Below are 14,952 nucleotides of genomic sequence, written 5' to 3'. Positions count from 1 at the left end.
GCATCGTTGTGAGAACAGGTAACGGATACATTCCCATGAAGATAATCAGGGGCCAAAATGGCATCGCTGTCAAGGACAGCTATGGGCAGCCCCCCCGGTGGCTCAGCGGTTTAGTGCCACCTTCAGCCCAGGGCATGATCTTGGAGACCCGGGATCGAGTCCCACGTTGGGCTCCCTCCATGGAGCCTGCTTCTCCCTCTGCCTGTGTCTCTGCCCCTCTCTCTCTGTGTGTGTCTCTCATGAATAAATAAAAAATATATATAAAAAAAAAGGGTGGCTATGGAGCCGAGTTTCCAGGCTTCAAGTCTCAGTCCACAACTACCCAGTAGGGAAGTCATTACTAGAAAGTTCACATGGTGTTTTGAGAATGCACTTTTCAGATACAACTCTCTCATTAAGTAAGCTGGTGGTATTATTTCCATTTCATACATGTAAATAAACTTGACTTTGGAAAATTAATATACAAAGCAGACCATCAAGATGATTCAGTTTTCCACTTACACTAAAACTATTTTAAAAAGACAACAACAGTAGACAAAACATATGAAACCGTTTCCCAGTCACTGGACACCAGGCAACAAAGGACCTGCTCCTGCCTAGAGAGACTCTCCAGGTCATGGATCAGGGATGAGGAACCCGTACAAAGACCAGTGGTTCCTGTAAATGAAGGAGACAGAAAGGGGAGCCCAGGGCAGAGTGCCAAAGGGGAGAGAGCTGCACAGAGAGCCCTCTGCAGATGTGCAGAGGGGCCCCCAAGTCTTGGGCTCATCCTAGTCAGTGTACCACACGAAAGGATTAAGTCTCTCTCTTGCACAGTGTGATTCTTACCAGCCAGAAGAGAAAACCTCCTGAGTCACAGGGCATCAGGTACAGTACTAAAAAGGGCTTTGCCTCAGTAGAGAGGCAAAAATACCCCCAAACGTTGCTCTGGTCCCACTTGAAAAAGCTTAAAAATAATGTGAGAGGATTAAACTATTTCTACATAACTTAACCGTGTGCCAGAACAAGACCCCCAAATATTTATGGGAATACAAAAATACCCAACATATAACAAGGTAAAAATCACCAGGTCTGCCCTCCAATAAAAAAGTCACCAGGCAAAAAAAAAAAAAAAAAAAAAAAAAAAAAAAAAATTCACCAGGCACAAAAAGCAGCAGAAAAATATGAGCCATAATGAGAAAAATCAATCAAAACTGACCCAGTAATGACACAGATTAACAGAATCAGCAATAATATTTAAGAGCAAAAAAGCTTCCAGATATTGAGAGAGAGGAAACACTTTGAATGGGCTTCCAAGGGATGATAATTTCAAGCATAAAAAAGAAAAACCCACATTGGAGGGAACACACTGGATCAATGGAAACCTGTAGGTTCACAACAGTAACAAAAAAAACAAAGACAGGAAAACTCATTTGTTGCCACCTGAGGCAGCTGTTAGAGCAACTTCTTACCTGGGAAACTGATAGCTTAAGGGAAAGAATCAGACATCTATACCTAATTCCAGTAGAAACTGTTTTCCAAGGTAGTAAGTGCTCCAACTAGTAAAGGAAAAGTGCTATTGTACAGAAGGAAGTCACCTCAGCTAATGTGGAAGAAATAGCCTTACTGATTCAGGCAATGATTATCAACTGGTGGTAAACCGTTAGGTGAATGGTTAATACACCGAATTAACACCAGGCAGATTACCTTCTGGTCATGAGCAAAGAGAACTAGACAGTGGAAGCACAAGACTGTCATAAACCTGACCTGTGACCTGAGGTCATTCTGATCAGTACCAGTGGGCTGACCAGACATGTCTTCTGATGTCAACTCTATGGTATATTCTTGCCCCAAATGTTCACTCTGAATTCTCTGAGCCTTTAGGTACAACTCCCAGCTTACAGGAAGCACAGAGAATAGAGGAACAATGTGGATGATACCAAAGGGACAATCTGACAAATCCATGAGATGGGAATCCTACAGGGAAACTGGCTGTGTCAGAGTAAAAAAGAAAGCAGACACGTGACATGTGAAGGACCATGATGGATGTAACCAGACATAACAGTTGGTCCTATGCTAAACTCCAGTTCATAAAAAGGCTGTGGAGGACATTATGGGGTCTGCTGGAAAATTAAAATTGGTCTGGATATTATGTAAGATGAAAATTTAGTGAAAAGGATCGTCAATGTTTAAAAGGTTATAAATGGTATGTATCATCTGTGCCTCGTATTGGTATACACGTGGATAACCATGTTCACGTGGGAAAAATAAGGTATATGCCAAGTGTAAACAGCAGTGCATGTTTGGGATGTGATGTTTTTCTTTTTGCTAGCCTGACGTTTCCAATATTCTATAGTGTGTATGTACTGCTTCTATAATAATAAAGGGTTCTTAAAAATTATTTTTAAAGAAAATAAAAACACTAGTCCACAAAAATGACGGGTTCTGGTTTTGTTTTTGTTGCTTCTTATATGACATCCTTAGGGGACCCTGGGCCAGTAAGAAGCAAACTCCTACTTCTGACAACAGGGCAAGGGCTTATTTGGATAACAGTGGTGAAATCTACTCATTCACTGGTCTCCCAGTAAGCAGACAAGACGTGGTCTGAGAAGGACAACTTTCACTGCACACATTAGAACAGCAGCCACACATGAGCTACTGGGACAAGATGTGGAGAAGGGTAATAAGTCCACTACTGTTTCTCTGTGTGTTCTCCTAATCTAGGCCGGACATTGAGGGTGACTGAGGTCTGAGAATGAAAAAGATAACACATATTTCATTAAGGTTGCTTTCTGTTTGGCTTTCTACCAAACCAGCAAACAAAAGTCCAAAGGATATCTGGTGGCTCAAAGAAACCAATGAGTGGTCACGGCTCCAGCTGCCCACCTGGTTTCCTTAGAGGAGATGCTCAAATCAATATAAGTCATGAAGACTACTTGGTCTGATACGTGTGCCAGGTAAGAGAAGTCCTGAATTTTGGGCTCACAACTATACTGTTACCTTGGAGGAGAGGCCGTGGAAGCATTTGAGGGTTCCCCTTGTGACCACATAAGGGAGTCTTGCTGTGCCTCTGGCACATGTTCATACGTTCCGTTTGTTGTCAGCAGGCTAATCCTGCTGTGGCCTCTCATTCCACTACATCCTCATACATGGTCTCCTGCTTGGAAGCAAAGATGGAAGGAAGGAATTTTGTAACTAGAAACTTCTAGGGCAAGACTTTGTCCTGGGATATGCAATAGGAATGAAAATAAAGTTGCTTGCTCTGTGAAGGCTGAGGCTATTTATGTTTTTTTTTTTATTCTTTTGTTTTGACAACTCATCTGCATAACTGAGGTACCAAAGTTTTTATTTGATATTTCTCCTGCATCAGACATGTAATGACAGTGTGCCAATTGTATTAGGGAGTAGGAACAGAAGGCAAATACTGTGATGCCCAAGAATAGTTCAACAGTTTCTGACAAAGATTGAATGCTTTCTCCCAAAAGGGCCTACAGAGGGTATAAAATTCTCTTATGTAAAGAGCCTAACCATTTCTGCTCAGAATGTAGAAGAATTTGTAAAATTTTCAGTTTTGTTCCTTATAGATCTTTGGCTCATAGGGCATTATCTAATTATAATTTATCAAATTCAGATGAACCTCTACTAATTTCACAAAACCACTGGTCAGAATAGAAAACCTGTACATATTTTTAAAAATGAGGTTAGATCACCAGAACCAACTAAACTCTTTGTACTGACTGGAAATTACCCAAAAAGTTTAACCGGTTTAACAAACCTTTGTTAATTCAAATTCTGAACCCTCAGATGTCAACTCCAGGTATTTATTTTTTAAATACAAAAAATTAAAACTTATTTTATTAATTTGTCTTAAGAAATGGGAAATATTTGTATAAGTTTGGAGAGTTTACTTATTTTGTTAGCACAAAGTCTTAAAATAGGTAGCTTTATGTTCCAAACAGGATGATGCTACAAGTAGCTTCCAGATGGATCTAATTAAGGTCCATGAGAGATGGGCAGACGGACACTTCTAATGATGGGTTGTGTTATAAACAATGCTGGCTGGCCCTTCATCAAAGCAATGTTAAGGTAAAAAACAAAACAAAACAAACCCTTCGCTTTTGTCATTTGTTTCCTGTTAGATGGAAACAAACAACAATCACAAACCACCCTCAACAATGAATGTCACGGCATGTACTTTTGGAAAGGCTCCCTAAATGCATAAAGCTGTCTTATACAAAGCAAGGATCTGTAATTAAAAAAAAAAAAAAAAAGCATGGAAAGTTAGTATCACTGGCCTGATGCAGTTCTGGAGAAAAATGTCAGCAGATCCTTTAAACAGACGTCTACGTCTACAACCTTCCTTACAAAGTCCTATAACCCATTAAAAGGGATTCATGTGGGGGTGGGGAGGCAGAGAGAACCTTTCCAATAGGATTATGTAAGGAGGAAATCTCAATAAGCAATTATGAGAAGTCTATGGCATTACAGATCTTATTTGAGATAATGAAATAATAAGCAAACTTAATACCCATGTGGAACAATCTTCTGCTGATTTATTTTTAAGTGAGTTACAAAATGGCCTTAAGATGGCCTAAAAATGGACTTTTTGAGAAATGAGAAAGCAAAACGTAGTTCTAACATAAAATTACTATTGCTTTCCTTATCCCTTAACCAATTAAAAATCCTTCACAACAAATATTACATTGAAAAATCTCTGAAAAAATGTCATTTCCCTAAATACCCACTTAACTTTGAGCATTTATTTAATATCTAAATGGTTAAAAAATAATTAACAATCCCAGAGGATTTCCTGTAAAGGAATGAACTATTTCTGATTGGGTAAACCAGCAAGTGGTAGAATGATGTGTTACGATGGCTCCTAGTCCTACAGCCAATGTTAAGAACAGCACAACCTCCCTTGACAAGAATTTAGGTTGAAATCAGACAATCTCATAACATTTTCCACTGTAAAATACCTTTTGCTATATTTATGAAAGAACACAACAAATCATTCCAACATGTGTAGAACACTCTATTATGGTGCAAGGCTTCCTATAGGTTATGGGAATAGAAAAAATAAGACAAAATCTCTGCTTTTCACCAAGCTTGCAAGTTTACAAATAAATAATGTGTGATACGAGTCACAAATAGCACTAAGGGAATTGAGAGATGGAAAGGGGAGAAGGAAAGATGATGGCTTCGTAAGAGGCATGATATTTGAGCTGAATCTTGGGGGCTGGGCAGACCTGAAAGACAGAACGAGTCATTCTACCATTCTGGGAGGAGACAGCAAAAGACAAAGAGAAGGGCGCTAGCACAGGGCATATCTGGAGAAGAGCCAGTCTGGCTGGAGCCTGATACTTAGGGAAGGATAAGGGAAGGATGGGGCCATGCTAGGGAGTCAGACAAATACAACTGAGGCTGGAAAATTATCTACCTGCATCTCAAGTGCGGATGAATTCATTACACAAGGTCCCTACTGTGCACTGTCTAGTATCTGGCTGATTACTGACAGGATAGTGACCACTTGCTCATAGATGTCTCTCTCTCTCAACATGTAGAATTGGGCACTTGGTTCAGGAGGCAATGGGAGAGCCCTGAGAGCTTCTCAAGCAAAGAACTGACATACTTAGTGTCTTATTTTAGAGGCAGTGATACAAGACACTAAAATGAACAATTAGGGATGCCTGGGTGGCTCAGTCGGTTAAACATTCACCTTTGACTCCAGTCATGATCTCAGGGTCCTGGGATCGATCCCCAGGTAGGGCTCCCTGCTCAGCGGGGAGCCTGCTTTTCCCTCTCCCTCTGTCCTGGCTTGTGCTCCTGCTTTCTCTCTCTCGCTCGCTCACTCTTTCTCAAATAAATATTTAAAAAATAAAAAAATAAAACGAACAATTATTAAGTCCCCTCTGAGTACCAAGTATTGCTCTACACACTTTAGAACTATTTCTCCACTTACTCATTCCTACCATTCTACAAGATTTCCCAGATGAGGCCCCGGAGGAACAGGAGCCAGGGCGCTGACCCCAGTCTCACAAAAGTGAGAGTCCTGAGATGAAAAGTGAGTTTTCCTGACCTTTCCTACCAGAAAGATGCAGGCCACTCCCGTCCATAGCCATCTCGGTGAGGGTCTCAGGATGGAATGAAAGGAGGGCAGTTAAGAACATGTCTGAGGAGAGATGAAGATGTGGAAGAGTGAGGAGGAGAAGCCAGTTCCTTGGGGAGATGATGAGTGATGGGCTCAGGCTATGTCAACAGTCCAGGAGGGAGCGGCAGAGATGGCCAGCAAGGAGCACACTGAAGAGAACATTCAAGACTGGAGAGACATCTCCATGGCAGCAGAGGACAGAGAGAGGCTGGAAGGAACAGGATAAGGCAGCCACAACATCCCCCGGAGCAGGGGAGAGGGGAGATGATGATGAGGAGGATTTATGAACTGTCCACCCGTTGCTGACTGCACTTCCAACCGGGGGTCCTCACCCAAATTCCAGAGGCCAAGGCGCACAGCTCAGACAGTGGAGCTGGTGTGTCACACGCAGGGCTGATTGCCGGGCTCAGGTGCCACCTGTGACAGATGGCAGTGTCCTGCTCTGGGAGTCAGCACGAGGGGGGCAGGTGCGAAGAGCCAGGGACCCAGAGGACAGAGACTCCAGAGCCCTGGGATGCAGTGCCACAGACAAACAAGCAAGCCATCTCTCGTAGGTAGGGAGATCTATGTTGCTAGCATCTAACGAGGATAGAAAAACAAATCTCTTGAGTCAAAAACCTTAAGGTGAAACATCTAGGTTCACAGAACCTTTGATTAATGTGTAATCCACAGAGGCTGCCATCCAAGAGGTTTATAAAGATCCACAGTGAGGAAAAAAAAAAAGCCACAGTGAGGAGCTTTCCAGAATTGAGGCAATGTTGTTAATTTAAACACTGATAACTGGGTAAAAATCCAGACTAGGGCAACTATCCACATGCATCTTTGAATGATGGCTGGTGGCACTGGCACCAGTGTGAGACACTCCTGAAGCTATAAAATACTACATAAATAATAATGAAACTAATGTTCATCAACCACTAAAATCTATTCTTCTTTTCTAAAAACATTACAATAGTGTCTCATGCAACTTTGAATCTGTGTAAGAGTAAGAAAACAGTGAGAATTGGATTCATTTCTGGGTTATCCTTCAATAAATGCGCTACAATCTACATCTGTGGTGGGTGGGTATCTAAGCACAGGAAAGCTAGTATCAGCCATATTGTGTGCCTTCAAAAACAATCAGATGTCCACGTCTATACATCTGCATTTACACTCATGCTTCTGCAAGGAGCACTGCTTCCCCCTGTGTGGCTGCCCTTTGGTTCGCCTGGCCAGGCCCCTCCTGCTGGACACGTGTGTCCCAGCCTCCTGCTGTTGGAACCGTGTATGGTGAAGCTCCTGCCATGTGGCTGTGTTCCAAGAGGAGCTCCGCAAGTAAACTGCTAGGTCAGAGTGTATGAGTTTTAAATATTAATACATGCTATCAAACTGCCTTCCAAGTGCTTCATCAATTTATCCTTCCACCAGCTTTGCAGCAGGATGCTTATCTGAACATGCCTTTCCTCACACTTGGTATTAAAACATTTAAATTCTCTGACCATTTAGTAGTAGACTCTAAAAATAAGTATTTTCCTATGTTTATTAGCTATTTGCCCTTCTTTTCCAATAAAAAAATCTGTTCCCACCCTTTGCCCATTTTTTTCTCCTGAGCTATTCACCCTTTTCTACAGATTTGCAAGAGTTCTTCATGTATTCGCTTAACCAGCCGATATCTGTGGCGTGTGGGAAATAGTTTTCCTAGTTCAATATTACTTCTTTACTTAAACGTATCAATCCTTTCCTTAATGGCTGTTAGACTCTGTATTGTCTTCCATATTCTAAGGTTAGGGAAAAAAAAAGTTGTCCATATTCTCTCCAAGTACCTGAAAAAAACTCCAACTTTACTATTTTCCAACTTAAGCTTATCAACACATTTAAAGAATAACGTGTTATATTCCCTCGACATTACATTTCTAGTCTTCTACCATAGCCAAGCGACTGGACCATGTTCTACAGATTAAGGGCTCCCCCACGTACTAGTAAAGGGAGAAAAAGGTCACAACAGATCACTGTAATAAATGCACCCTGATCTCTCCTCTACTCCAGTAACTACACTTAACCTCTGTGGCTGCTAAATAGGAAGCCAGAACCAGAAGGTACCTCAAGCAACCCGAAATTAGGAGTTCTAAGAAAAACAAGAGGAGGTGCTATTTTACATATTAAATTATAAATGTATGATGAACTAATTACTCTGAAATGTACCATAGATTAAAAATACAAAGTCAAGGGAGGCTCAGATAAATTGAAGAATAAGTTCAAAATGAGTTATCCAAGGAGATCTGCAGATGGAAGTAACTTTTAGAGAGAGTTTTTTTTAAAAAGATAGGATTTAGAGAAAAGATACCACAGTCGGAAAGTTGATAACCCATAGCTGAATGTGAGGCTTCACCCTGCCAATGTGGGAAGAAAGCCAAATTTAAAATAATTGGTGCCGAGGAGAGCAAATGCATACTAGCTCTAAGTGAGTGGCGTGCAGAGTGGAATGGGGGGTGCGCCCTGCATGGACCAGGGAGAGGGCAGAGCCAGCTCCTCTGACATACCTGCCTTCCAAATAAAATTGCTCTCAGGGAGAGAGCACACTGCCAGGGTAATTAGAAAATCCCTAAAAGAGGTATATCCCTGGAAAAAACAAGTATTTTTTGTTGACATTCAGAAAATGAGCAAATGAGTAAACCTAACAGCAAAATTTTTAAAAGCTACCAATTAATAATGTTAGCTTGGTTTCTTATTCATGACATTTTTCATGATGTTTATATTATCAGCATTTTGGCCTATTTAAATTATTCTCCTATCCCAGATAACTGAAAGCATAGATGACTATTATAACTTGTTTTTACTTGAGAAGGGGGTGCCTGGGTGGTGCCACTGAGCATCTAACTCTTGATTTTGGCTCAGGTCATGATCTCAGGGTTGTGGGATCAAGCCCTGTGTCCAGCTCCAAGCTGGGCCTGGAGCCTGCTTAGGATTCTCTCTCTCTCTCCCTTCTCTCTGCCCCTCCCCAACTACTCTCTCTAAAAAAAAAATTCTTTTATTTGACTTAAATTAAATCCAAATGCTCAGTTAATTATGGCCATGCTTTCTATATTTTGTTACTTCTAGTTTCAGTTCACTTTTTCTTTGCTTTCAAAGGATTTGGTTAGATTTACTGTTAGAATGGATTAGTAAAATCCACCTTCAAAAAGTTAGTTTTATTTTCTTCTAAATAACCTGGAAGAAAAAATTTCAACTTATGCTACTCAGTTCCTACTGCTACATTTAAATACCAAGGAAGCTACTTCATAACAAGACTTAGGCCTGATCCTGCATTTTGGTCAGAGTGCTTCCATTTATCCTGAGACAGTGGCTGAAGTAGGTCTCTGAATTAAAATCAGATGAATATTCTCCATCTTTTGCTTCCTTCATTTACTCTACAATCATCTCGGCATCATTCCCTTTTATTAAAATGTTGTCTTTTACTCAATGCAAACACTGATGTTTTTGTTTAACTCCGTGAACTCAGCTGGGTTGGCTTTGCACCCAGAGGACATCTGACAATATCTGCAGATAATTCTGGTTGTTACACCTTAGGGCAACTAGATGTTACTGGCATGTAGTGAGCAGAGGCCAGGAGTGCCGCTAAACTGTGTAACACAAAGCTCAGGCCCCGGCCATCAACAGTGCTCATGCTGAGAATTCCTAGTAAAACTTCAAGTAAGGCTTGACTACTATTTCTTCACATTTTATCTTGAATAATCTTTAACTGACCAATGTTCTCAAGTAGTCTAGAGTAACAAAATATTGGAAAATGTTCAACTATGGTGACTACCTTGCCTCTGAATTTTAAATATTTGGGCCAAACTAATTTGTAATTCAGGATGTCCACCAAAAGCTATTTAAAAATGTATAAAATTGGGTGCCTGGGTGGCTCACATCTGATAAAGTGTGTGACTTCAGCACAGATCGTGATCTCGGGGTCTTGAGATCAGGCCCCTGAGTCAGGGCTCCCTGCTTAGTGGTCAGTTTGCTTCTCCCTCTCCCTCTGCTCCTCCTCTCACTCCTACTTGCTCTCTCTCAAATAAATAAGTAAAATCTTTACCAAATAAATAAAAATGAATAAAATCTGCAGTTAACATATGGCAATAGCACTTCAATAAATTCTCTTGGAAGGTTAAGATATAGGCATTCTGTAAGCAAATAATTACTAAGTGATATGACTATCAGGCTTCACATAATTTAAAACCTTCTACATAAAGAATATCAAGAAACACCCTCTGAAGTCCATTTGTTTCTAAAGATGTAGGAAACGGTAACATTTTGATCTCCATCTTTTGACTTTTGTTGCCACTCACCCACAGTAATCATTTAACGATAACTGAACTAGGCAGAGTCACCTAAGGCAGTTAAACTCATTAAAATTACTATGGAATTTCAGTGTATTTTTCTCAAATCACCCCATGGTTGTAAGTTTCCTAGAGGTAATACAATAGTGCTGAGTGCTGGATTTGCACCCACTTCCACTTGCACTGCATCTGCAAGATGAGGGGGCTCCCTCTCTGAGAGTGTAGGAAATGTGCTAAGGTCAGAGAAATCCTTTTTGGTTTCAGCTGGAGCTCTGACACTCACTGGAGCTCTAACACTCACCGCCTCAGCATGGGACCCTGCTTTTCTTTCTCCGCTAGGGAGAATGTTTGCATCTTAAAGGGTCTGTGTTTTTAGAAGCAGTTCTCAATGAACACTCTAAAGACAGTCTTTAGCCAGCCTCAGAGGCAAGTTCTTTGTTAATGCCCAACAGAATGCCACACAGACATCTAATAGGTACTTTGTTTATGCTTTCAGGGAATGGCAACTACTAGGATGCATCAGGAGCTTTCACAAATGTGCTGCTCTGCTCTAAGTACAGCCAGTCATTTCCAGCCAGATGATGGAAGACTTACCTGGTTGTTACTGTTGGCAGCTGACGAATTGGCTTGAGCTGTACTTGCTGACAGAGAATCAAGGAAGGCTTGGTCAGCCACTGAATTTCCACAAGAAAATGGGTCTTTTCCATCATTGGGCAAAATCTGAATATCAGAAAGAACCACAGTTATTTTCATAGATTAGGGGTATTTCAGAGTTATAGTCTCTAAAGGCAAGCCAAAATTGTCAGCTATTATGAAGGGGTTATATTCTTAAAAGGTAAGTGAGCTCTTGAACACCTATGTTAATGGTTCCTTTTCAGAACTATGCAGAGTTCTAAAAATGCAATTAATGCCAGCACGAACTTAAATCCTCAGATTTTTCTCCATCTTGCCCATTTTTAGGATCCTGGCTGCACTGTGCACAGAGGTAAAACACAACATAAACCTAAGACAGGTGGACTGAGTCCAGGGGCCTGTAAACACTCTGGAACCACATGGATGAGACTGGGGTACATGCACAGATTTCTGAGAAGGGCCACAGATTCACCAGATTCTCCAGAGGGTCCAAAACTCCCCACCCCAACTCTCCATCAGGAATAACAGGTAGACAGCCAGCCTTCCATTCTGCAGGTGGCACCCAGGTAAAAATCCTCCCAGGACATTATTCCTTCCTGCTGGAGGGAAACCACAGGCACTTTGTTCTTGATCTCGCTCCCAGTTTACTCACAGGGCACCAGGCAACCTGGGTTTGGTGGGTCACCTGAGAAGAGAGGCAACCGACCAAGTACCCAGGACTCGAGTTTGAGTGACCTACAGACAACCAGTAGAGGGCGGCAGGAGGTTGATGGGGCGGGGTTCCAGCTGAGTGGGTATGTCCCAGGCAGAAGGGAAAGGGACTGGATCCCTAACTTTGACATTTATGAGAACACAGCTTAAAGGAGGCAGCAGCTCCCAGGAGCTCATCCAAGACCCTCCATCTACAGGAATGGGACAAAGAGCTGAGAAATAGGTACTAAACCAGCACAGACAGAGCAGAGCTACTTAAAACTTTCAATTTTGTGAATGAACTCTATAATATAAACAGTGTAGACAGTAGTGATTATACAATATAAACAAAGGTAAAATAGGGACATTTATTCGGATTAATTAAAAGTTGTTCTTCCTAGAAGGAACTTAATCCAAATATCTGGAATCACTCTTTGGAGCCTGGTTGCATCTACAGGTAACATTTCTTTGTTGCATTTTTCACATTTTATATAATTAGCAGATATTACTTTTACAGTGGAAATTATTTTATTAAAAATAAAGTTGCTACTTTCCATAATCCATAAAAAGATGTTTGACAGAGACCAGGTTTAATTGCTTTATGACAGTAAGTTCTTACTTCAACATAGTCTGTGGGAACAAGTCCGCGTTCTCCTTTGCTGTTTCTTCCTTCCAGCCATCCTCCACCAACATCCTAATAAAGTTTAAAAAGAGAGAGAGAGAAAAAAGATTATAGTTGGAATTTCCTGCAGAAGTTTTGCTTTGTTATACATGAAAAAATAATTAATGTTAAGCCCTTTATTCCCACAGAGTTAGCACTGTTCAAAGTTATAAATTATTTTTTAAAAGATTTATCTGAGAGAAAGCTTGCACATGTGCACACACTCACATGTGCGTTAGTTGGAGTAGGGGCAGGAGGAGGGAAACAGAATCCCAAACAGACACCCCACCAAACTCAGAGCCTGACCGTAGGGCTAGATTTCACAGTCTTGAAGACCATGACCTGAGCTGAAACCAACAGTTGGATACTTAACTGACTACTAAGCCACCCAGGTACCCCCAAAGTTATAAACTCTTAAGGCTTCTCTTTACTCCAGAAAATGATAGAATATAAAAACAAGAAAAATCAAACAAATGATCAAAGACTGAAAAGTAGTCCATTTAAAGGATTGGAGTCCTATCCGTGTGTAATTCCCTTCTATTCACTGGTCGGGGGCAGATGACAAAAATGGTTTGTAGCTCCGACTGTCAAGAAGTGGAATGACACCTCTACTTCTGGAATCTCTGTTGTCTTTTGTGACCTCTGTGGTCAAGAGAATGAGGTGAGGTAGAAAAAAATATGGAATTTTTTTTTTCTCAGAGTCTAGCCTCAGGAGGCTTTGCACACTTTTTCCAAAAGAGCTGCTGTGTGAATAATTTGGCTTGCTAGATGATGACAGAGAGAGGGCCCAATCTCCTGTACACCCCAACCAAAGCCAGTAAACCTTTATCAGTGGACTCGCTGGACACCTGAATGACCATGTGTTAAAGCACTCCACCCCCAGCTGCCCACCAGGTGACTGCAGACCCATGCGGGAGCTCAACCTGGAGGTCCCTAGGCAAAACAACAAATGGTTGTTTGCTTAAGCCACTAAGCTTTGGGATTACCTGGTATCTAGGAAAAGCTAACTGACACATGGTTCCTTTGTTCTTCTGGATAAGTGATATTAAACTAAATTGTAAAATATTCTATACCAGAATTTCTACTTTTCAATCTATTATCTCCACAAAATCCTACTTTTTTACCTGAAGAGTTGTCTTAAGTTCATAAATCATTTCTCAATTAGTTAATATCTGAGTGTAGGTAACACTTTTTTCTTTGAAAACTTTATTTATTTGGCACACATGCAAGAGGGGCAGAGGGAGAGGAAGAGAGAATCTCACACAGTGCCGAGCCCAAATGGGGTTTCATCCCATGACCCTGAGATCATGACCTGAGCTGAAACCAAGAGTCAGATGCTTAACTGTCTGTGCCACCCAGGTGCCCAATAACACATTCTTTTTTAAAAATCACTTTAAACCACAACTCCGTCCATTTTTGACATGACAGCAACTTAAAATACTGTTTTACCAAGAAATGAAAATTATTTCATTAAAAAAAATCAGATAAAGAATCTTTAATCTCTCCTATGATTAAAAATAGAACCTAAGTACTTATATACACTTGGCATATTATCTAAAACTACATATATTTTTCCTACCCAGTAATTCTTTTTTTTTGTATGTAAAACATATAAAACAGGTTTTGAAAATACTATCAACATCAAGAAACCTCCATCCTCTTGGTCATTCCTGGGTCTCTGTGCTCCCCCAGCCCTCTGTCCCTCTGACCTAGGGGAACGCCTGCATCTCCTCCTTCCCTTCCCAGCACATCTCCAGCTGACCTGGCAACCTTCCTCACATGCTAGTCTTGGAGGTATCCAGAGAGACGACCTATCTCCAGCTCTCACCTCCAGCTCAACATTTCCATTTTAAACTGATGCAAAGCTACAGGAAAGGGTTAATTATTTACTGTTCTTCAAGCTCAACATATCTAACAATAAACTCACTTAATCTTTCCAAAGAAGTTTTTCTTCCTGACTCACATACTTTAATAAATCCACCATTCTCTCAAGTCAAAGGTCAAACGTCGCAGGGATCCTTATCTCTTCTTTCTCCAAGAGTACCTAATCTGGCACCAAGTCCTCTGGGTCTGACTTGGCAAAGCCTCCTGTGGAGAGCTTTCTTTTCAATTCCTATTGCTATTACCTAAGCTACATTCCCAGGTTCCAGCCATACCAGTTCACTCAATACACCTATGCTAGATTAATTTCCTGGAAATGCACATCTCACCACTTCATTTGCCTAACAACAACATCAAAAATAAAACCCTTAAATGAACCCACTACTTACAAATGAAGTCCAAAGTCTACAGCCTGGCCCATGGGTTCTGTCTGATTTGGCTCAAAAAGCCAGTTTTCTGAGCCTGTCTGCTACTGGTATATATGTGCCCTGGACCCCTGGGACCCTTGTTTACATGTAGAGTTCCCAGAAGAGAGAAAAAGCAGAGGCTCAGAGACCCAACAGATGTGGTTTTGGATCTTTGCTTACAAACAGAATGATCCTGGTCAAGTTGCTTATCTTCTACGTCTTATTACCTTCATCGGTAAAACACAGATTAAAAGT

The 14,952-nt window shown here is 41.1% G+C and overlaps 1 protein-coding gene across 2 annotated transcripts in view; it reads right to left on the bottom strand.

The window, feature by feature from the left end:
* SNX9 (sorting nexin 9) overlaps positions 1-14,952 on the bottom strand; it is a 111,283-nt gene that overhangs the window by 48,025 nt on the left and 48,306 nt on the right. For both annotated transcript variants that reach the window (XM_038526430.1, XM_038526429.1), the window contains exons 3-4: positions 12,368-12,442; positions 11,020-11,145 (exon numbers count right to left, since the gene is read on the bottom strand). In XM_038526430.1, coding sequence (XP_038382358.1) covers positions 11,020-11,145; positions 12,368-12,442 — 201 coding nt within the window. The remainder of the gene's footprint in view (positions 1-11,019; positions 11,146-12,367; positions 12,443-14,952) is intronic.

This window comes from Canis lupus, chromosome 1 (genome assembly GCF_011100685.1).
Source record: "Canis lupus familiaris isolate Mischka breed German Shepherd chromosome 1, alternate assembly UU_Cfam_GSD_1.0, whole genome shotgun sequence".
Lineage (NCBI taxonomy): Eukaryota > Metazoa > Chordata > Mammalia > Carnivora > Canidae > Canis > Canis lupus.
Note: the sequence above shows the minus strand (reverse complement) of the source record. Positions and strands in the feature narration are given on the sequence as shown.